This window comes from Corvus brachyrhynchos, unplaced genomic scaffold (assembly GCF_000691975.1).
Source record: "Corvus brachyrhynchos isolate BGI_N302 unplaced genomic scaffold, ASM69197v1 scaffold17, whole genome shotgun sequence".
Classification (NCBI taxonomy): domain Eukaryota; kingdom Metazoa; phylum Chordata; class Aves; order Passeriformes; family Corvidae; genus Corvus; species Corvus brachyrhynchos.
The window spans coordinates 3,121,124-3,145,020 of record NW_008240046.1 but is presented as its reverse complement, the minus strand read 5'-3'; the positions used below and the strand labels follow the sequence as shown (position 1 = coordinate 3,145,020).

The 23,897-nt window shown below is 39.8% G+C and overlaps 2 protein-coding genes across 2 annotated transcripts; one reads left to right on the top strand and one right to left on the bottom strand.

Moving 5' to 3' along the window:
* RPL9 (ribosomal protein L9) lies at positions 1-5,041 on the top strand. Its single transcript, XM_017744612.1, has 8 exons — positions 1-91; positions 171-291; positions 371-486; positions 1,343-1,438; positions 1,751-1,883; positions 3,274-3,354; positions 3,809-3,924; positions 4,921-5,041. The coding sequence occupies exons 2-7, from the start codon at positions 246-248 to the stop codon at positions 3,913-3,915; spliced, it is 579 nt and encodes a 192-aa protein (XP_017600101.1). The 5' UTR covers positions 1-91; positions 171-245; the 3' UTR covers positions 3,916-3,924; positions 4,921-5,041.
* A 412-nt stretch (positions 5,042-5,453) lies between these two features.
* KLB (klotho beta) lies at positions 5,454-22,939 on the bottom strand. Its single transcript, XM_017744611.1, has 5 exons — positions 22,009-22,939; positions 13,776-14,283; positions 11,230-11,498; positions 8,562-9,705; positions 5,454-6,850 (listed from the first exon to the last, which is right to left on the bottom strand). Exons 1-5 carry the CDS (start codon positions 22,744-22,746, stop codon positions 6,498-6,500), a joined length of 3,012 nt encoding a protein of 1,003 aa, XP_017600100.1. The 5' UTR covers positions 22,747-22,939; the 3' UTR covers positions 5,454-6,497.
* Between the last annotated feature and the right edge of the window lie 958 nt (positions 22,940-23,897).

The following is a 23,897-nucleotide window of genomic DNA, read 5'->3' as shown; positions in this document are numbered from 1 at the left end:
ACAGAGCCGAGGGAGCCTCCAGTCTCTCCCGTTGTCTCCCGCAGGATGAAGACCATCCTCAGCAACCAGACCGTGGACATCCCTGAGCAAGGTCAGTCCGCGCCGCGTTCGGGAGGCGCCCGGGGTGCCGCCCCCGCAGTCCGTAACGCGTGTCCGCCTTTGGTTCGCAGTGGGAGTTTCGCTGAAGGGCCGGACGGTCATTGTGAAGGGGCCCCGAGGAACCTTGCGCCGTTGTCTCCCGCAGGATGAAGACCATCCTCAGCAACCAGACCGTGGACATCCCTGAGCAAGGTCAGTCCGCGCCGCGTTCGGGAGGCGCCCGGGGTGCCGCCCCCGCAGTCCGTAACGCGTGTCCGCCTTTGGTTCGCAGTGGGAGTTTCGCTGAAGGGCCGGACGGTCATTGTGAAGGGGCCCCGAGGAACCTTGCGGAGGGATTTTAACCACATCAACGTGGAGCTGTCCCTCCTGGGAAAGAAGCACAAGAAGGTGGGTGTTGCACAGGCCGTTTTGTTGCCCCGAGACGGAGGGGAGCTTTAGAGTTGGCTTAAAAACTTCTTGGTGGTGTCGGAGAGTGACCACAAATGTTCAGCTGCGGGTTGTTTGGTTGGTTTTGCTTGTTCCTGTGTTTTCTGAAGGAGGTTGGTCTCGTGGAGGCGTGGGGCCTCCTCGGGCATTGTGGGAGTCTTGCACTCGTGTAATGTTGCAGTGAATGTGTTGATTGGATTCTTCTGTAGTGACAGTCAGTCACAGGGAAAGGGGTTGATGATTGTATGCTGTTCTAAAACTGGTTCGTTTAGAGGATAAAAATCAGTTTATTTGATTTCAGGAAACTCTTAAGTTACATTAGCAGAGCAGATGTTCTCTAAGTAAATGCTTGATGTTTTTATATTGTCTTCAAAAATATAATAAAATATCAAGAGTGACTGATTTCAGCTACTTTTTCACAAAGATCGAATGTTTCATTGAAACAGTGGATCCACACACAGTGTTTCATTTAAGTTGATTATGCATAGGAGACAGACTTCAAAACAACTTGCTCAGTAATTGCTAATGTATCCTTTAGCTTAACATTCCATATTTATCTACCCTAGCTCTTCTGGAGACTTGCTAGTGGCAAGACATGAAGACAAATGTTTCTCATGAGTCTTAGGGTTGGAATTTAAAAGACAGGAGCCAGGTGGGCCTTTAGTAGCCTTTCAAAGAAGCAAAACAGCTCTGTGGTTTTGTTTGGTGGGCTTTAAGTAGTTTATCTAAAAGTGTTGCTCCTCGTTTGTCACAAAATTATTTTGTTCGTGGTTTTGAAGTGTAGCTAAAGGCTTTGCTAATGTGCTTTTTGATGCAGCTTCGTGTTGACAAGTGGTGGGGTAACAGAAAGGAGCTGGCAACAGTTCGTACAATTTGCAGCCATGTACAGAACATGATCAAGGGGGTCACTCTGGTAAGTTGTGTTTGGAGCCTAGATAACTGCAGCCTTTTTTGTTACTTGCAGTGAGAGCCTTGTATTTTGTGGAGAGCATTTCTAAGCATCCAAGATGTAGCTTCTTTCTCCTTTTGCTTTTTTTCTTGCCTTTGCTGTCAAGCAAGTTCTGTGGGTGGAGGAAAGCACAAATGTCTCTTGGGCTTGGTGTCCTGCCCTATTTAAGAAGCCTTTGCTAGACCTTGGCTTTAGTTTCTCCTGTAAGCTTCATGCACGTGTTCTACCTTTTGGGCATGTTCTGCTTTCAATATCTGGTTATGTCCTGTATCCCAGGGCTTTCGCTACAAGATGAGGTCGGTGTATGCTCACTTCCCAATCAATGTAGTCATACAGGATAATGGCTCACTGGTGGAGATCCGAAACTTCTTGGGAGAGAAGTACATTCGCAGAGTGCGGATGAGGCCAGGTGAGCATTTCTGGAGGCGTATTCTGCTGGTTTTAACTATGCTTTCCAAGCTGTTTTCTTTGGGCACTGCCACTGGGAATGGGAGATGCTGAATAATGGTTGGAGCAGCATTTGCTTATCTGAATTTATGTAATCTTCTTACAATACCTTTGCCACTGTTTAGATTTATTATTAATGATGTTTCTGTAATTTAGTTTTAGTATTGCGAGCTAGCTAATAACTAGTCTGGAGTTACTGTATTACAAGGAGTTCAGGATTTACTTTCACCACTGTAAGATCTTGACAGTATTTATAGTTGGTAACCTACAGGTGCTTCGATTTGTGTTTCTATTTTAAAAACATGGTACATGAACTAGTTTCATACCACATCATAGTTTTGGTCTTTGAGGTGTCGAAGTTTGAATTTGCTGATTATCTAGGAGCATGCACAATAAACTTGGAAATGGCTGTTTTGTTAGCTGTTTTTATATTCTGTACACTTGGAGTTTCAGTAAAATGTCTTAACAGAAGAGCAGGCACTTGATGGAGTTCGTTAAACTTCTGAAAGGAGGCAACAAAACATGTAATAAACAGAGTTACATAAAGACTGTAGGAAAGACTTCCCATATCCATTTGGTTTTTTTTCTAATTCCACTTCTGGAGAGGGAATGGGTAAGGATGTGACTGATGATGTTTTGGGGTGACTTTAGAGGAATGCATCAGACTTGTCCCAAAACACTGGTAGATGAGAGTGCATAGTTACAGGGTTTTTGATTTATTGTGGGATATTAAGGGTGGGTTTGATTATTGTATTTGATCTTTTTTTTTTAAGTCAGCATTTACTGTTAGTAAAAGGCTGGCTTAAAAGCTGCTATCTGCTGATTAAGTAGATCAAACTGTAAAAACTTCTGTTACTCTTCTTACAAATTCCAAGTTTCCTGTTGAATGCCCTTGTGTTTATTCCTTGTGAGTATTTGCAGCATTGCTAGTATAAACACAGTACATGACATGACAGGGGTCAGGTGGTTTTTAAAGGCTTTCGATTGGGGTGGCTCCAGTTTTCTATTAATGAGCACAAGCCTGTGGGAAATGGCACCACCTGGCTGGCAGAGCTGTGCTGGCAAAATCACTGGCTTGTACACAGTGTTGGTGATTGATACCCTAATGTAATAATGGGTAAGCACCAGTGTCACTTTAGTAGCTTTCAATCTACAGGATGACTTGCACTAATCTTTAAGTCTTCAAGCTGTGTAAGGGAGGGCAACCCTGGAATGGATTTGAGAGACTCTCTTTAATAAAGTCATAGAAGTCTTGAATACTACTTTCTAGATACATAAACAGGGATAGGACATTAATATTGTTTCTTTAATACATCTTCAACAGTGTGGATTATGTGTTTGCCTTTCCATAGGTGTTACCTGCGCAGTATCTCAAGCCCAGAAAGATGAGCTGATCCTTGAAGGGAATGACATTGAGTTGGTCTCCAATTCAGGTTTGTGAAAGTAGATGTGTGGAAGATTATATGGAAACTTTATCTGAAGATGTCAGCTTAGCAAACTCTTTACCTCAAACTCTGAGGTAAACAACACCCCAGAATTTTTTTTGCTCTAGTCATTGTAATTACTTTTCATAGTTCCTTACTCTGCCTAAGCTTAGAGATGTTTTCACAAGTCCACAGATTCGTATTCTTTGAGTCAGTACTTAGGGCCTTTTTGGCACCAAGCTTTTCAGTTATACATGGGTACAGTAATGAACTGCCACTGCCCCGAGTTGCCAAGATGAGCTCAGTGAAATGCATCCTGTTTTCATTAGACAGGATTTGAAGTTGGTAATTCCTGTCTCTAGATGACAGTCTGTTTGTTAGTTGAAATACTGGAGCATAAACAAATGCTGCAAGTTGGCTTGGACCTTTTGGCTTCATGCTAATGGTTTCACTTTGTCTGCAGCTGCCTTGATTCAGCAAGCCACTACAGTCAAGAACAAGGATATCAGGAAATTCTTGGATGGTATCTATGTGTCTGAGAAAGGAACAGTACAACAGGCTGATGAGTAAAACTCATAGGTTGGTATCATCTTAATGCACGTTGTACATCTTCTCTGTAGAGACGGGGACTTGACAAGGTTCATCTGCTTCAAAATGGCCATGGTTAAGCTGGTTCCCAGTAGGGGTGAAATTGTGTTTGTAAAAGGCATCATAAGGTGCATCATAAAACTTGAATTTTGCTAGGTCTTTAAACAGAAGCTTTCCATCGTCCATCAACTTGGCATTTTGCTACTCTGTGGAGAAGATCTATTTCTCCAGTGCTGTACCTCTGCAGTGTGAATGAAAGCTGCAGTGGTGGCTGAGAATCTAAAATCAGCTGACTTGGCCTGACAGACCAGTTTACAGCTATTTACAGAGAAGACCTCAGACTGATGTTCCTCCTGGTTGGACATTGCCTTCACTAAAATAGTGGTCAGCACCCAAGTTATATAGAAAGGTCTTCTGAGCAGTTTGTGTGTAAATGCTGGTAAACAGGTCAGTTTAACAAGGACAACTATTCACATTGTCTGTGGGCATTTGATACTGAAGTTAAGTACAAGAATTTGGGGATCATTTAGAAATTGTAACTGCTAAAGGAATTGGATAAATTTTAGCTGTATGTGGTTCCATACATAGTACAAAACACCTGTGCAGGGTGAGGCAGTCTGACTTGCAAATAAATTCTGTGTTGTGTGCCTTTGGAAGCTTGAGGCAGGATGTAGATAAATTGAGTTTCATAATTATCATCCAGGTACCAGACATCTGCAAGCCTCTGAAAAAGTAACTTCTAATGCTGTTCCAAGTGCCTTGAGAGATGGAGCAGCTTATTACATGCTTGCTGAACAGTTGAGCTCTTGTGTTTGAAGGCATCTTTAAGTAATCTTGTCTGCATAAAATCAAGCAAATTCTTGAAACTATTAATGTCTGTCTTGCATTAAAATCATCAGATAAAGTAACATCAAATGGCTATAAACTTTCAGTTTCACATTTGCACTGCTAAAACCTTTCTGAAAGCTCTTAATGTTTTATTTACAGTTGTCTGTATCCTGACAGAAACCACCATGAGACATTATACCAGCAATGCCAGCTCAAAGAATCTGGTACAAACCTAAACACCATGAGAGGTTTAATAAAATAAACCATATTTCATATCTTGGGTTTGTTGGTTTGTTTGTTTTTTTTTTTTTAAAGCACTAAAGGGTGATTGCATGAACCTGATGGCTTTTGGAGAAGCAGATTGCACACTGGGTCCACACTACCAATGTGTGTTCAAATCATCAGACTTCATTCAGACTGAATGTTCTCAGAGACTGGTAGGGCAACTTGTACACTGTGCTACCATGATCTTTCTGTGACAAAGTCATGAAGTGGCATTTTTGAATTGTAGCAATAAGAAATAGTAAAAGCATTCATTGTTCTCATAGAGGGGAGACCAGTGTTCTTTCACATCTTTTCTCAAGCCTCAGACTTGTGATGACAGAATCTGAAGTAGATTAAAAACAAAACTGAAATCAGTAAAACTAGATTAGTAAGACCATTTAAACTAAATACATAGATAGAAGCAGTAGTCTAGAAATACGATGCTTTATTTTTATTGCTTACTTAAGGAAACAAAGGAGTTGACCTCAAAGTTCGATCAGAGTGTATTGCTGAGTTTCACCAGCAGTGATGTGTATTATCTGGGGATACAGCTTTTTTTTCTTGGGTACTAATCTTGCCATGTAGCAACATGTAACTGAGAGGTTGTCTAATTCTGTGTAGTAGTAAAATCCACGTTGTCACTTGCTCCATTCAGTTTGGAAAAATACATAAAACTACTGGGATAGTGCAGAAATGTACTTGACAACAAGTAGCTAAAGCACCCACACATATGAAGAAATTCCAAAAATTGTCCAAAGGTCTGCTTGTATGATGACAAGTTCAATTTGCATTCATCACTCTCTTGAGTGGATTAATAGTTACTATTTATTTAGATGTTCTTTGCTAGTAATTTTTATGGCTACCCCATTTTGGAGATGAAAAATAGTGATTGTGTATGATTTTGTCTCCAGTTATATTTGCTTAAAACTACTTCACCCAATACATAAGGGATGTCTGTTGGTCAGTAATGGAATTAACTTGGATTTGTTCTTAGGGGTATCTTCAGAAGCTGGCCTGGCACATTTCATTCCTGGTGTTGTACTTAGCTGAAGGTTTGTGGGATTTAGTTACATTTTATAAACCCTAACAGATGCAGTTTCATGCTCAACAACACTCATAACCTGAATATACATCACAAGACATTTTTATTCATACAAAAGTGCGTATCACTTCTCAAAAGTTGCTCTTTACAAGTTAAGCTGTTTGAAAGGTTATTCCAAGGCACAGGAGAGTAATTTTTTTTTTTTTAATAGATTAAGTTGTCTTCCATGTACAGTAGGTGGATAAAAGTAATTTCACCAGAAACAAGTGTTATAGCTCTTCTTCCTGTGAATGTGATTACTTTGTTTTTGAATGAAATGCTTGGTGTGTGTGACTGGAGTGACTCAGTGCTTTTCCACAGTTGTCTGAGTGGCATTGTCCACTGTAGAATGCAGTGATGGACCTCACTGAAAGTGGGCTTGTGACCCCTTTTAAAATGAGACACAGATGCACTTGATGCTTTTTGCCTTAAAACGTTTCCTTCTTTTTCTTTTGTGAAAAAAAATAATAGCTAAAAGCAAGATGAGGGTACAGAAGATGCAGCAGGCAAAGAATATTAACGGCTTCTTCTGAGAAATGAACAAGCAGAACCTACACTGCTTTTCATGGCCAGAGGGGCCACAGACTGCAGGAAAGCCATTGTTGCTTATCAGGCTATTGTAAAAGTTTATTGAAGGCTTTCCTTTTGAATCTGAAGTGAAGAATCCAAATCTGGGCTTAGATTTTTCTTCAGTCATCTTAAATGCATAGTAGCCTTTAATCTTGACTTTGTCAATGTAGTAGGCTGAGAAAGAAAAGAAACAAAACAAAGTGTAAACAAAAACGTGTATGTTAAGTAAAACCTGCAGTCTTTCTGGTAAGGAGTTCAGATTTCAAATTGTTATCAATTTAAAAAGTGTAATTACATCATAAAATATTTACTGCTTCTAATACTCAGTTGTCTCAATTCAGTGGGAACAGTGCCTTACTGTTTTAAAAACAACGTGATTTGGGAACTTTTGGACCTACCCCATGAAAGCTGGATTTGGACAGGGTTGGAGCTGGGAGTTTGTTTCCCTGGGAAAAGCCAGATGCTGCTCTTAACTGAACCCAGCTGCAATGAGCTGCTCAGGGGGAGCAGCTACCCATTGGTACCATGAGAGCAGCTTTCCAAGAATTCCTGCCTTGCTCCAAACTCAGCTGCTCATCCCTGCAGCGTGCATGGCTCTGTTTCACTGCTGCACCCAAGTGCTGGGTGAAAATACTTAAAAATAGCGTGCCTTAAAGTCATGTGCAAGCAGTGAGCATAGTTGGGAATGTGAGCCGGATTAAGAACATGTAAATTGGGGGAGTACTGTAAAGTGTCATGCTCTCAGAAAATTAACGGGAATACTATAGGGAAGTGCCCTTTAAACAACCCTTTCATTTAATAACTTACTTCCTTTAATAATGTATTGTTCTGTTGTTTGCAGTATGAAATTAGCATGGAAAACAAATCAGCAAATGCTCATTAGTCCTGTAGTAGCTGAGAAAGCTAAGCACTGGAGAAAGAACAGTTTGTTTCTTGGTGTCTAAAAGTAATCTGAAGCCATGCTTAGCCATGAGTAAGATTTGTCTCATTTTTTATTAGCTCCTAGAGAGGAGAAATCAGGATACTTAGACTGTTTGATGTCAGTTGCCTCAGAAAAGCTTTTAAACATGCCATGTCCTGATCAGGATCTCTAGTGCTCACCAGTAGGGAATAGTGAGCACAGGGATGTATTGCACATCTCACTTTGCCTGAATGGTTCAGGTACCCAGGCCTTGCTGGTAGCCTGCATCTCACTGCTTTGCTTTAATGATTGGTTGCAGGAAGAGGGAGGGGAGGGGTGAGGTCCCTGCAGCATTTCTCATACAATAAGCTATTGCTGAAGATGATTGCCTTGAATACCTCTATAGCACCATAACTCTTACTCATTTTTCTTTGAAGTGAAGAACTGGATTTCCATACGTGCACAGGAGAAAACAAGTAGTGGAACAAGAACTAGGGTTGGATTCTCCCTTCAGTAGCAGCTGGTGCTGCTGGTGCCCTGCTGTATTTCTTCTGTATGTCCCTCCAGATCTCTGTGGACTTGCTTGCACTTTCCTGTCCAATGACTAGTACGGCAAGCAAGGAGGCTCTTGCCTTTCTTTGGAGAGTAGAAATTTTGATTGTCTCGGGAGTTGTTGGGCTGAAGTGCCATCTCCTAATAACTTCTGAGTAACTACTCTGCTGTATGTGCATGCCCAGAGAGCTTCTCACATGGTGTAAACTGGAGGCAGCTGTAGCTGTGTTTTGTGCAAGGCACTTGATGCCATTGCTTTGTGCCATAGCTGCCCTGAGTGTGACTGCAGAGTCAGGCCCCTCAGGGGGCTCAGTGCAGCTGGCTCCTGCATCTTAACCAGGCCTGCTTGCTCTGTGCAGGGCAAGACTTGACAGTGCCTGGGTCTGAGCCAAGGAAATGGCTCTGGGGAACTTGAACCTGTCATGTACTCACCTTTTAAAACCTCTTGTACGTATTTGCCCAAGTAATAATTTCGAAGTTCATCATTGTCTAAGGACTGGTCATCTATTCCATTTGCTGTGATGTAAATGTCCACGTCACCATAAGTTTTTTTAATCCACCTGAGAACTTTGCGCATTCCCCAAGGCACCACTGCCAAACGAGAAGGGGAACTCAGGCAGGTGATATCCTGCAGAAATTGAATGTCACGATCAAATTCATACTGGCTTCCGTTCTGAGGTTCATGAATCACAAATCTGGTGGTGAAATGATTCAGTGCATAAAAGTCAGCTGCACCTTTGACAAGCTGCTTTTCCTCACTTGTGAAAGATGGCAACAAAGTATATGAGAGGCCTTTTCTGTTCTTAAAGCTGATGTATTCCCTCATAGTAGCTGGATAGTCTCCAGTCTTAAATATGGGATTGGCAAACCAGCCTATTTCAAACTGAAGAAACCTGCTGGCAGCTTTTGAATGAGATTCAGAGAAGGGGTTGGCAGGCTCAGCCCAGTCCGAATGCAGGGACAAGGACACTTTGCCATATTGAGAGGACCTGTACTGCTCATCATATATTCTCCAGGCCATGGCATGTGCTATTAATAAATTGTGTGCTGCCCGATAGGTGTCATTGCTGCTCCTGTTGTAGACATTGCTTAGCTGGTTAGGCTCATTTATTGTAATCCAAAGTTTAACCAAATCGCCAAGTTCCCTAAAACATAAAGCTGCGTAGTCTTGAAAAGCGTAGGCAGTGGATTGGTTCAACCATCCTCCTGTCTGCAGCAAAGGACCCGGCAGGCCCAGGTAGGCGTGAGTTGGATAATACAAGGTGACCATGGATTGAACATTGAGTTTCAGTACTTCACTAATCACACATCTGTAATACCTAAGAACTTGCCTGTTGACCACTGACAAATCTCCATTGGGTAAAATTAGTGACCAGTCAAGTGCAAATCTGTAATGGGTGACTTTCATTTTTTCCAGGAGGTCCAACTGCTTTTTAATACTGACAAAATCTGTGCACTGTGCTGGTCGGGTTTTTAGTTTTACCCCTTCAACTCTGTGCAGAAGCCCATCTCCTGTGACATTCCAGAGGTATAAGCTGGAATCGCAGAACTGTGGTGAGGAAGCCGCCGATTCTGCCTGTGAAAATAAAAATGTGTTACAATGGGTTTTAATTAAATGAACGCAGTACCTGCTTGTAGTCTGCATTTCTGCCTGTGCTTAGCTGTAGGATTTGTGCTGGATGTCAGAAGGCCCTGCTTAGATGTTCCAGGGGGAAGAGGATAACCAACTCACCTATATGGGCTTTGTGCTAGTGGTCATCTTATCATTCTGTTCCTTTCCTTATGGAAAACATTAAAATTGCACTTTTTTCTGTTTGATTACACAGGAGCATTTGCCCTGCCACCAGCCTACGTGTGTTTTCACACAGATAGCTCTCCCTGATGAGTTCACTCTGGTCATGCACACAGCACTCTCGGGCAGCTGCCAGGAGAGCTGGTGGTGAGAACAAGCACCAGGGGCTATACAAGGCAGGCATTGGTTATTTTGGCACTGCTGCTGAGATCAACCTTGTGAAACCAAGACACAGTAATCTGATACAAACAGCTTGTAGCATTTAGTTATATCTTTTATATCTCCTACTAGTTTAAAAGGTTCTGAGTAGCACATGAATTTTTTTCATATTCCAATTTCTAAATGCTTTTTGTAGGTTTCAAAGTACAATATAGTAAAGTTAAAAATATTTAATTACTTTTTTTTAAAGAAAATGTACTTTTCTGTGCTGTATATTAACAAGATATATAGAAGCTTTTTTTTTCCTATGGTTGTCTGTGAATAGGCTAAATTATGGGGTTTTGTTGTTATTTTTTGAGGCTGGTATTTGTTGTGGGACTGTGTGCAATGACAAAAAGGGTATCCCAACACTGGCCATACAAACATTTAGCTTATTTACTAAGTGTAAAGCAGAAATAGAAGCAAAATAAGGTATAAATAGGTCCTGTAGGAACCAGTTTGGACAAAAGGTGGTATGATCTGTTTTCTAATGTGAGCTCAGATGGTAAAACCTCAAGGTTGGTTTTCGTTAGCTGTGCTATATGTCTTTTTAAAGAATGGTTTCTTACCCACTTGTCTAAGCGGCACTTAGAGCCAGGCCTAACCCAGGAATGTGTGTCTGCTTTAGACAAGACCTGGAGCCTGCAGGTAGCTCTTTTGCCACCAGTGTAACCACCTCGTCCCTGCCCTTTGTCACCCTCTCCATCAGGCCATCACAAGCATCCCTATGGCCACACTGCAAACTGGATTTGGAAACCGCTGGTTGAAAAATAACACAGTAACAATTAGTTGGATCAATTTCTTGGTCTGAAATTTCCTCATCTGATCTGCCACATGGAGACGCAAGCAGAGGGAAGGTGAGGGAGGGCCAGGCCTGGAAGGGCTCCTGCAGCAGGGTCTGCTGCTGCAGCAGTACCCAGCACTCTGTGACCAGCTCACCTGAAAACCTGGAAACACATGAAATTGAACCAATGCAGTTATGGCTTAACTTCTGTTGGCAGTGTGCGTTGGAATTCTTGAATGTGAGGTGCCATACACAGTCATTTGTTCACAAAGTTGAAGTCACTGATTACGCTGTTTCCAGTGATCCTCTTAATATGTTACACTTACCTTGAGAACAGACTCGGTGATACCCCAGGAGAAATCACAGGAGAACTGAGCTTGCAAGTTCGGGGTAGAATCCTTTGGGAAGAAGCCATTTTCTTGTATGATTTGTTTATAATAAAGTGCAGATGACTTGGGAATCCTTTCCTTTTTTTTGCTTTTGAAATCTACATAAAATAGTCCACGCCTGATGTTGTAAGCATGTTGCCATTCGAAGCCATCGAGGAGGGACCAGGCTGTGTAACCAAACACATCTATGTTGTCGTATTTAATAGCTGCATAAGAGAAGGTAACATCCATGAGTCTTGTATTTAGTACTCTAACATATATAAGGGGTATTTGTAAGAAAGGGCTATTTGCTTTGAAACTCTTGAGTGTCTTCTCAACATTCATAGGGTTATTGACCTACTGTAAATTCATTGCAAAACTGACATACATATCTTAGTCTTTATTTACTAAAAAAAAGTCACTAATTCCTTAAGAAATTAAATTACTGTAAGATGCTTTATTTTTGCTCTGAGCAAACAAGAAATATTACACCACATCCAGGTCTGAAGTTGCATTTGACAATTTCCCAGTAATATATACCAGTAAAATTAGAGAATCATGAGTAAAAATAAAGGGAGCAACAGTTGATCTGGTCTGTGACTTTGTCACGAAGCTAAAACTTTCTATATGTATTTGAAAGATGCCTGCAAGCTTAAACATTTGGGAATGTCTGTTCACCTTGTAAATTGAAAAATTTTGTTGGCGTGGGACTGTTAATGAGTTTAGAGAAGTTGGATTGACCAACCCAGAGACATTTAGTTACAGAATGGGTGCAGTGCATGCTGATTTCTTCCAGCAATCTTAATGTCCCTCTTGCAAAGGAGTCTAGATACGATTTTTACATATAATATATGAGAAAGATGACAACACAACTGCTTTCCCAGATGTGGAACCTGATTCTTCAGGAAGCACAGCAGAACCTGCAATGTGCTTCTCGGCAGACACCAACTAACCATGATGGTTTTTACCCACGTAGGCACATGCCAGCTGGCAGCCTGGAAGAGAAGTCCAAATTCCATGGTCAGTCATGTTCATTGCCTGTTGCCAGCTTTGAGCTAGGAAATAACGCGGGATAACTCCTCACATTAACCTTATAAGGACTGGAATACCCAAGGTAAAGCAGTGACCAAGTAGAGTTGCTGAGGATTTTGACACAGACAGGTGGACAAGTCATATTTTACCTGTAGTCCACCACACCAGTAAGCCAAGGAATAAAGATGAAGTTTTCTGGTTTATTCTTTCCTAATATAATTTTGCCTCATTTTCCCAGGACATTTCATTTTGCATAATTCTGTATTTCCACTGAACTTGCCCTAGTCACAGCAGGCTGTGAGTTGAGCAGAAAGCAGTTTTGCACAGTGCATGTATTCATGCAGCTGAGTAACAAGGTACCCAGCAGCATGGGCATAGTCCAGCTGGATGTTTTCCTAGTTGCCAGATGAAATCAGAAAGCCCAAGAGCTTGCAATGTGAGTATATGAGAAGCTGATAGACAAGGCCAGAATACTGGAAAGGAGATGAGGAAATGTAACAGAGAAATACAATGGCATGTATTTTCAAAGAAAGCAACTTCTAAATATTAGGGAAACCATGGGAGAAAGTACAAAAAAATCTGAAAATATCCATTGCAAAATGCAGAGGCAGAGAATGATGTAGGGGATAAAGAGATAAGCCAGAATGGCCTTACAAGTAAAGATGAGTACTTGATGTCTGCAATGAGGAAGGTTAAACAAATGGGAGAAGATATCTAGGGACAGAGTAAGTGACAACTGAGAACATTTTTGCTTCTAGAAGCATACTGAATAGATGGGGGTAAGTTTAATTGTCCGAGCAAAAGATGCTGTGTACTTGAGATGGTGCATGCTGAGCATTTGTGGCCATTTAAATGGGTAGGGAAAAAAGTACTATTTTATGTATACTTTGTGGTAAATAAAATTAAAAGTTAGGCACTTGATAGGTAGAGATCTGGTGGATCAGAGTGAGAGTATGTTTGTAGCATTGTCTGCAGGGACAGTGAAAGGAGAGGGCAGAAACAAGTCAGGATCCTGACTGAGGGTTAGAGTGAGGATGAGAAAAGCCTCCTGAAAAACAAGGGGGAAGGTTCAGGGCAGGAACAAGGGGCTGAAGGTAGGAAAGGTCAGGAATTAACCAAGCTCCCTGTGTCACCAGAGGTGTCATCCACAGAAGAAGATCTGAAGGCTTTTCTGTATCTACTACAGGTGGAGTCTTGGAGTCCTGCAGGAGTAATAGTTTCAGTATGGAAACCCTAACCCTAACCCAATGCAGATGTTGGACTTTAGCTTTCTGGGACAGGGGCTATGGGTTTCTTCTGTTTGTACACCTAGCACCAGTAGATCCTGATCCATGTACTCATGCAGTATAAATAATTAATGATTAACTTTGTTGCCATTATCACTTTTAAAAAAAGATTAAATTATTACAGAGCTAAATATCAAATGATCAAAAGTGCTCTCTGAAAATCCAACAACTAATTTCTGTACAAACCTTGTAAAACCTTATTAATGAAGTTTTTCATCATGTAGATGGCTGTGGTGTCATCTGTTTTCACATGGCTGTCAGTGAACCATCCATTCTCTGCAATCAAGATTCGAGGACTGTTGTATTCCAGTTTAATCCAGTTCAGTACTTCCCTCAAATTGAGTGACAAATTTTGTCCCATTTTTGGTAGAGTGTTTGGAGGTTTAAAGTTACTAGGACCAAAGGAAAAGGCAAAGAAGTCAGCTGTTCCCTTTATGTAGTTTTTTTCATCTTCAGTAAAGTGTGGCAGAAACAAGTATTCATTTTTCAGTTCTTCTGGATAATCCCCATCCCCATGGATAGGTTTGGCAAACCATCCAAGTACTCTCTCCATAGACTTCTGACACTTAGAAATGTCCGACTCGTCTTCCGATTTGTTAGGTTTGATCCAGTGGGATCCCAATACTATGGATATCATCCCCTTCTGATAGGGCTGAAAGTGTTCTTTGTAGTTATGCCAGACTTTTGCATGAGCCTGATGAGAGAAGAATAGCATTAAATTGTAACTCTAATAAGTGTCTTTGTGAGTTGGCAGCTAGAGAGGCAGGGAGCTCCATCTGATTCACTGCAGGCTTATATGGAAATATCAGTTAAGGCACATGAATTACCCCGCATAGTTTAATGGGCAATCACTGTTACCCTGCAAGGTTCCTTGGGATGAGGGCAATTCTCAGTAACTCATGTGCTGTTCCTATGACACGTTAGGCCTTGTAACATACATCTTGATTTCAGGAGAGGTCCCAGCAGGGATGTGAATAGCTGTTACACTGACATTTTGGAACTAAACAGCTCTAATGGTGGGATTTGAACTCTGTGACTTAGTCCCATCTGAGTCTTTCTCTGTCAAACAGTGATTCCTGATATGGTTAAAATCTTGAACCATCTTCACAATTATTTCATAAATTATGTATCTCATATGATATTTCATTTGTGAGCACTGACTTTGTGCTACTAACTGCTCTGTGCTCCAGGCGTTACCTGGACTTACTCTGATCAAACCACATCCACCCCATCCCTCTTGGGATTTAGTTGTTTTATTTTGGCCTGGTCATTTGACCCAGTGTTCAAGTTCTGATATTTGCACAATCCCTAAATGTAAAAACTTGGACAAAGGACCCAGATGTGAATTTTAAACCCAAATGTCAACTTTCACATTTCTGAGTGAGAATTTTGTTCAGGATTTTAGTTAATTTCTTCTTTGAAATGGCCATAACACTGTATCACATCTAAATACCACTTTTCTGATTATCATCAAGTTTTAGAAAGCATAACATTATCACACATTACAATTAGCTTCAAATGTCACATTATTAATTACTTAAATAAGGGCATCCAGCAGACAAAATTTACACCAGAAATACATGGGAGACTGAGGAACCACTAGCATTATCAAAGTCCTATAGGAAAACAGGACAGATAGGTCAGACAAGAGTGACTCTGGATGGCAGCCTGAATCACATCAGGTGATCTGACACAGGGGAGGGGAGCTGACCTCTCACAGCTGAAGAGTTGTCAAGTAACTCAGGGTTTACCTTATGCCTAAAGTGTGGCTTTATACTCTTAAGCTGGAAAGAAAATAGTAGTTTGCACCCAGAAAAAACATTAGAAGCATTGTGAAACACTGAGTGCTGAGTTAGACTGCCATCATTACTAAACCAAACAGCATTGCTTACCTCTGACAATAATTTCAGATAATTTATCTAGAAACACACAGCCTTGACAGTTTTAAAAAAAAAACCACAAAATGCCTGATGTCAGGTAGATAATTGTTTAAGCTAGGGAGTACCAAAGAATTACAGTTTGTGAAATTTTGTGTATCAGTTGTTTATGGTTTCTAAGGTCATGCTCGTAACATTTGTTCAAGGTCTGTCTTTGAAAATACTGATAAAGTGACACTAACCTTTGAAATGCAGGTTCTGTAGCTGAAGAGGGAAGCCAGCAAAAATGGACTCATGAGGCAGATTGCAGGATGCAGTTAAAGTATTATAAAATGGATTTCTCACCAGCCTCCTCAGAAAATTTAAGTGGCCAGTGCCATCTCCTCAGTTGCCTTCACTGTCCTCTCCTGAAAGTCACTCCAGCCTGTGGTGGCTGCTTGGGCCAGGCTTACTCTGTGCTCTGCCTCTAGTGATTTCTCACCTGGTTTCTACACTTTCTCTCCAGACACAGGCCATGAACACCACTGTTGAACAAGAAGCATATGGCTGTGTTGGCTTAACAAGAAAACCCCCACTGAAGTCAGCTGTATAACACACAGTGCCACCTGTACCATGAGAATAGCACCAGGTAAATCACAGCAATCACACTTTTCTAGGTGAAGTGGACAAAGATGGCTTTGCCAAAAACCAATGAATTAGAATATGATATTGACATGTAAAAGCCAGTCAGGTACAACTCGTATTCATATACATCTTCAGGACGTGATTAGAAGAAAATAAAGTTACTATTAAAAATAATGTGTACAGTAGAGAATACAGCCACAGATATAATTCTAGAGGAGTAGACCTCAAGTATAAATAAGTACATTTAATATGAGTCAAGATAGAATCCTCATATACAAATTTGTATGTATCACTGATGACTCTTAATTCTGAGGATTAAATCTTACTGAAAAAATCTTGTCACTGTCTATAGTAAGGGTTTGCATAGTAGACACAATATAATCTGCTTGCCTATAATTCTGTTTTGAGTTGTTAATTATCTGTAAAGAAGCTTAACATTCTCAGATAGAACGTGTTTGCTAAATGCAAACAATTGTTGATGGAATCAACTGATTTATATAGTTTGTTTTTTAAGACCAGATATGAAATAAACATCAATTTAAAAGCTGTATCATAATCAAATGGGGTATTTTCAGTAAATCTTGACTAATCTTTTTTCAGTTAGAGTTTAATCCCTAATCTTTCACTTTCCTTGTTAGAGCAAGGACAAATGTCAAGGCTAAGTACACAGTTAAAGTAGGATCAATATTGGGTATTTATTCTGGATACGTATGACTCATTAATTTCAGCATATTTTCCTGGTATTAATGTAGAAAATATTCCCTAGACTTGAAAGTCACAGAGAGTGCTACATCAGTTAGTACTAACCTCGTAAAAAGGCTAGAAAAGTCAACTTAATAAACTAAAGACAACATTATTGTTATTCTCTCTTTTTGAAATATTCTCATACTCCTTCAAATTCTGATCCTGTAATTTATCATATGCAAAGAGCTTTCAATAGAAAGAGCAATACTTTCAAATTCTTAAGATACTTTAGTCAAGAAATTTTTCTTTGAACAGCAATGAGTATACAAAACAATGTCAGGGGTATGTGGAGTTACTTTAGTGTGCTGGAAAGCAAGAACATTTAGGAAAACTAGAATTGAAAAAAGGCTAATAAAATTATTTGGGCTTTTTGGTCAACTGTTTGGTGTTTAAACCATGAAGAGCTAGAATATAGAGTCTGATGATGATGATGATGTTATACTTCAGAAGAAGGGCAGGGGTGTGTGGCTTATTTGGAGAGTGTATTTCTGTTCAAGGCCCTTTTGGTCTGTGGTAAAGATGCCCCGTAGTCAGTAGAGCTAAAGTAGAACTAAATCCTTTCTTTTGCAAACTCAATCCTTGTGCAGGATTGCCTACCTCTTGAGGTGTAGGCAACTACACTTCTAAGAGGGTGTTAGGAAGGACTGAGGCTTTACTATCAAATTTGTTGTATGTTAACTGTCTTGCATTTGGATTGTGTTTTCCCTAATGATTACCAAGAAATCTAAGAAAGCTAACCTGAAAATAACAAATCATCAAAAAATATTAATCAGTGCTGAATTTTATATCATCACTGATGGCTACTACTATTTGAAAAATCTTCCAATAAAGACATTTACAAGCAGAAATTATTCTGGTGTCCACCCTAGAGCCATACTTGATGGAGATAGGTTTCCTTTCTCCTGTAAGAAATACAGGTGCTGGTGTAGTTTTCATCTCTCGGCATCCTGAGGGAAGGAGTCCCCTTTGGGGGAAGGGAAGGAAATGTCTGGTTGGACATAGAGGTAATAACTATTCCCCATTCATGAAGTAGAAATTTGTTTTTAAGGAGAATGAATTATAGGACTTTCCTGGGGAACACTCACTCACAGATCCCAATGCCAGCAGTGTCCACGAAGAGATCCTGTCATAGTGAGACCTGCCAAAGAGCTGGGAATAATGCAGCTGGGCACAGAGAAGAACCTGATCTGCAATGGACCTATAGGGAGACACCAGGCTTGAAAGTGAATTTATTACTTTTTTCAAGTATGTGATGAAGATATTTTTTAGGGAGATCTTACTATGACATTTCTCTCCTGGGCTTTTCTGCCAGATAGGAAGGACTATGAATAATCTTTACCAGGAAATTAAAAAAAAAAAACAAGCCCCTTTCTGCTTATTATGTAGCAAAGGCAGAACTTCCTGGAGGGTACTAATACAGAGGAGGAAAAGAAGACAGGTCGGTCTGCCCTTGTCATATTTACAAACCTCAATCCAAGTATGAAAGAACGTAACAAGATATAGAGAAAAGGGTAATAATATATCAGGTATACATCTCACATAGGTCCAGCCACAATGATTCATCTGCTTTGTATTTTCTTGCTTCTTGTCAGATTTATTTACTGTTAAATCAAAGAAATCCACCTAATTTTTCAGTGTGCCATTTTTTCTTCTCTGCCTCAGTATGACAGCTGCCTCAGGAGCAAGCTCATAGTTTATTTCTTTTCTGTGGTGTGTCTTTCAAATGTTGCATAGCAAGTTACGTGTTACCATTAATTGTTTTCTGATGTTGCCTTTGTGAAGTGCAGTCTCCTTTAAGGAAGAAAAGAAATAGACTTTTGGTGGCCAATCTCCATCTGGTATAAGATTCCACATGCTCCTTCTATTACTCATAATGACCATGCGATTGAAGAGAGATTTATCCAAGTGAACCCCTTAGCAATTTATAATTAATAGGCATCACAGTTCACGTTCCCTAATAATGTCCTTAGGGGTAGTATGAAGTCCTTTGAAATGATCAGTAGCAATTATTACTCTCTGTGAATGAATAGCATACAAAATAACATGCAAATATGTTTTTAAAATTGAAATTTTTTTTTAATTAAAATTTTAAATTCTTCTTCTAGATTATTTTCCCAACGTGGAGCTCCTAAGCACCCTGCATAGCAGCCTTGGCTTCTGCATTCACTACCTCTCTTTATAGGTCTTGAATAACAAGGGCCATGTAAAAGGCAGGGCTGTCTCATAAGTACACGTGTCTGGAGCATTCCCTTTACAGGATGCAAGGCTTGGAGGGGAGCACAGGTAGCAGGTGATTCAGCATCAGCAATGCCTTGTGCCAGCCAACACACAGAGCTCTGGGGCTGGATGAAGACAGACCAACCCTACTTTTGTTGAAAAGCCTTAATGAGATCATTATCAACCTAGTTACTGACATGAATTCATTCATGGAAGCAGATAATTTTTTAATCAGTTCTAGAATCCGTGGAGATGATCCTTGAGGTCCTCTTCCAACCTGGTATTCTACAAACTTTTCCATATGCCAGCCAATTATTTGAGTTTTAAGACATTGTATTGCTTTTGAAAGAAATAAAACTGATAGTTTAAAACTAAGAGAAATTTCTTCAGCCCTTTTCTAGGGACACAAAGATCTCTAGCAACTTTCAAATTGTTCCTACAATAAAATAATCCAAAGTCCAAAAAAGCAGAGGTTTATGGTTTGTTATATTGTTTTTGTGATTCTATTTAACTTAGCTTCAGGTTATGATTGATATATCACATAAAAGCACTCCTTTATATAAATAGTGATTAGTTCTGATAACACCACAACTGCAACAATACACAAGGAAATTGAACTAAAAGTAGGATTCATGCGAGAGCTTCCTTTAATTTATCCGAAGATACTACAAAAAGGCTTGAGAATGATTTTCAGCAAATTGCTGTGTAACAGTGTGGTGGCAGATTAGCTTCTTTTCAGCATTACAGACCTGTTTTTCCTGCTCTGTATATTTAATGTGTGAACCTGGTTTGTGCACAGGGTGGCATTGAGGACCGTGTCTGTCAACAGTCTGTCCAAAAATGAAGCCTTGACATGAACAGGAATGTGGCTCTTCCTAAAGCTGATTACATAAATGGCAATTTTTTCAAGAGCTTTAACAGGCTTTGCCTCACACTGCCAAAACCTGACATTTTGGTTGGTCTTTTATTTTTGGGATAATGTTTTTGGTTTGCAGTGGGAAATTAAAAGGTAGCCATAATACAGTGTCTGAGAAACAGACCAGTATATACTGGTCCTGAAATAAAAACACATGTGAAATCTCTTTAGAGAGAGAATCTTATAACTTTTCTTGATTCTCAAAGGAGAGATATTTCACAACACATGAATCCTGATTGTGCATCAATACATTATATTAATACTGTATTGTCAACAATGCAAAATGAGCCAAACGTTTCAACTCGCCCAAAAATCTTTGAGAAAGATTCTGGCTAGTTGGCTTGAAATGTAGGACCAGCTGTGACTTCTGTGGAATGGCTGGCTGGCATTACAGTTTATTAAGAGAAAGAAATAATGATATCTAAAGAGGAGTTGACTCATACCGACTGGTACCTCAAGAGTTTCCATTCCATCTCTAACCCCAATCAGAAAACTCCAGTTCCTCAAATACCTTACTACGAATTTCAGATTTTTCATGAATCTCAAATCTAAAATCTTCAGAAATTTTACAGTGGTACAGGAGAGAACTGCTCATTTGTTAGGTAATGTTCATGGGGCTGTAAGAAGGGTAGCAGAGGAAAATAATTTCTGCCCAAGGATAATGAAATAGTAGTTAAAGGATTGTGTGCTGCTGAAAGTCTCCTTAATTCTTTCATCCAAGTCATTTATTTTATACTCTAGAAGTCTATTTATTCTCTAGAAGCAACTATCAAATCAAGTCTGAGAGATAAGTAATATTGACCAAGAAAATTAGGTCAGTAATTTGTATATCAGACCCAGCTGTGCTTGGCTTCCTGGAAAATCCAATTGATTCTCTGGAGAGGAGTATTGCTCCCTGTGTGTGGTGTGCTGCTTACATGGATTTTACAGAAAATGCAGAGACTCTGTAGCTGGTACTCTACATTTGATTGTGACACTCAGAAATGAAGGCAAGAAATACTGCAAACTTACATGGTATCTTTTACATGCATTACATAAAATAGCACTTGAAAATAAAAAGAATGATTCAGCATCAGTTCTCTTTGAGATGCTTCACAAATCTTTATAGTTAAATCATTCTTCTGCTAAGTCTGAAATCAGTTAGTGACTCAGGGTGCCTGACAACTTTTCTGTGTGTAAAACTTCTATTGACTGCAGTGTGAATTTTTTCAAAAAATTATGTTCTGAAGGTTCAAGGCCAGAAGCAAATACAAGAATTTGTCAGTTGCAGAATATTTTTAACTACTCTGGCAAATATTTTTTTCCAACATGCATACTTCTTTCTGTAGGACAAACCCATTCAGATTTATTTGTTAATTACATGTATAAGGTATGGCAAGTTGTAGAAAAATTCTCTTTGTGATAGTTAAGAATAGTCCTAGTAGGGGGAATTATACTGGCTGCAGAGATGGGATAGTGACCTGCTCTGTAAAGCACTTTGAGCACTGCAGATGCAAAAAATACTGTACATCATAGAAATAATTTGAAACTCTCAAGTACTGAAGAGGACATTTGTTTTCTTCTGAACCCAAGAAGTGCCAACCTTACTAGTTTAGAGGTAAACATTTTGCAGTATGATCTTACTAAGCTAGATATGTATACTTACATATACATACTCTATGGCCAGTAAAATTTATTCAGTATGCAAATACAAATTAATTTCCTTTTAAACTAATAGAATAGTCATTTCAGTATGGCCAAATCTGTTTAACTAAATGTACAGAATAAAGAATGCTTTTAATAGCCAGAATTTGTATGTAAAAGCTATTTAAATAAAATAATGAACAAGTACCTTAAAATAAACAATTACTGAGTCAGCTGTTGTGACGAGCAATAAGATCAAAGTGAGGATTAACAGAAAGACTGCCTTAGCTAAAGGCTAATTCTTGGTGCTTTCCCCGTAGGTGATTTTTTTTTTTTAAACACTGATCACAGGACCAATTCCTCCCATTACTTCCCACAGCAGTGCAAGATCAATTTGTAAAATCTTACTATACTGTACCTTGATCAAATTGTGTCCTACTGAGTAGACAGTTGTTATTTTCCCTCTCTCTCCTGGAGCATGAATACCTGTGCCATACCCATGCCAAGCAACTAAATATGGATTGTGGATTGTAATCCAATACTTAACACGGTCCCCAAAGGTCTGAAAGCAAAACGTGGCGTAGTCATTGAAGATATCAATCATTGATTCATTTTTCCATCCCCCGTATTTTTCTTGCAGCATCAAGGGCAGGTCCCAGTGGTAGAGTGTAACCACGGGGTCAATATTTCTGTGTAGTAGAGAGTCAATAAGGGTGTTATAATACTGAAGTCCTTTTTCATTGGGAGCTGCTACCACTCCAGTGGGGAAAAGCCTTGACCATGAAATTGAAAATTGGTAAAAAGTAACTCCCAAAAAATCCAGAGCAGACAAATCTTTGTCCAACAAGATGTAACTGTCACTGGAGGTGCCTGTGCTGTCAGCATCCCTGAACTCCGAGTGGGTGAAGCGGTCCCAGATGGAGCAGCCTTTCCCGTCCTTCCTCCAGCTGCCTTCCACCTGGAAAGCGCCTGTCCCTACACCCCAGAGAAACTCTTTGGGGAAAGTGTCATATAAAAACATCTGTGTTTCACTCACGGGGCTGAAGTGGGAGTCCTTTTTCCACACAGATCTTCCTTCTCCAGCAAGCCCAGTAACTATCCTTACGAAAACTAATGTCCAAAAAGTAACAATTTTCTCCAGTCGTTGGCCACACATTATGCCAGTTTATAGTGCCAGTGTTAAAAGTCAGATTTCTTGTACTGATGCTGAAAAAATTCCATTCTTTTGCTGGAGTCCATGCCGTACAGACCGTCTTCATTTGCCACAAGCTGCTGGAGTGTTTTATCAAAGCTTCACTAAAAGCTTGTGATTGTAAAAGCCCTGTCAATGATTAGCCTGAACTGTGAGATGTAGAACGGGTCAGAGAATGGTGTAATTTATAGGGAGGTGGCCTCTGTATGACCACTGAGACACCTACCTGGCTTCTCACTGCAGGCTGCCTGTACAACAGAAATGCTAGGAACCAATATATCATCATTTAAAGCTCCGTCATTCAGGCATGATAATTTAGGTGACAGAGGGTCTAAGAAGCTATCATGTCCTTTATTCCTTGTGGAGCTGTATTTTGAGGAAACCTTAACACAATTCACACTACATAATCACCAATTTAAAGGAGATTTATCCTATCTGTATAATTGGATGGCTGGAAGGGCAGTGCATGATTCCTCAGTCCTACCCTGCTCAACCAACCTACTTCTGCTGAAAAACTCTCCCTGGACTTGTGGGAAATTTTGCTGTGAACAAGAGATATACACACATCCTGCTAACTATATAAAAACACAAAGCTATTTCTTTCAAACACACAACTATTTTTCTGTCCTGTATAAAAGTCTGCTGTACAGCACTACATACAGCAGCAGTACAAAATCAACAGGGAACTGACTCTGTTCCAGCTCTTACACAATTTTCCTGGATTTCTTAAAATAAAAAAAAAATAGCAAAGATAATTATCCCTGAAAGTTGCTACTGCAGTATTGGTTAATTTAACAATTCATATACACAGCTAGGGCATCAGTACAGCCAATATTTATAGAGCAATTTTGCAGTATAATTTGATCTTTTAACATGTTTAGCAACACTGTGTATGCTGAGATACAGTCCATTTACTCAATACAGTAAGATTGATGCCTGCCACTTCTGTTTTTCTTGAGGTACAGTAATTTAAAGTGTGTCCATATAGTAACAGAACTGTTTGACCACAGCTGCAGAAGAGCCTTGAGGAACAACATAGAAGTGTCAAGTAACTTTGCATGCAAGAAAGATATGCACTGAAAGCTGAGCATGGGAACAATTTATCACCTGAGCAG

Coding starts and splice junctions, on each gene's coding strand:
- RPL9 (XM_017744612.1), top strand. CDS start 246: ATGAAGACCATCCTCAGCAACCAGACCGTGGACATCCCTGAGCAAG. Junction 487..1,342: donor TGGGAAAGAAGCACAAGAAG/GTGGGTGTTGCA, acceptor TTTTTGATGCAG/CTTCGTGTTGACAAGTGGTG. Junction 1,439..1,750: donor TGATCAAGGGGGTCACTCTG/GTAAGTTGTGTT, acceptor CCTGTATCCCAG/GGCTTTCGCTACAAGATGAG.
- KLB (XM_017744611.1), bottom strand. CDS start 22,746: ATGTGTGGCCAACGACTGGAGAAAATTGTTACTTTTTGGACATTAGTT. Junction 14,284..22,008: donor TAGGACACAATTTGATCAAG/GTACAGTATAGT, acceptor TTCTCTCATCAG/GCTCATGCAAAAGTCTGGCA. Junction 9,706..11,229: donor TCACCGAGTCTGTTCTCAAG/GTAAGTGTAACA, acceptor TTATTTTCACAG/GCAGAATCGGCGGCTTCCTC.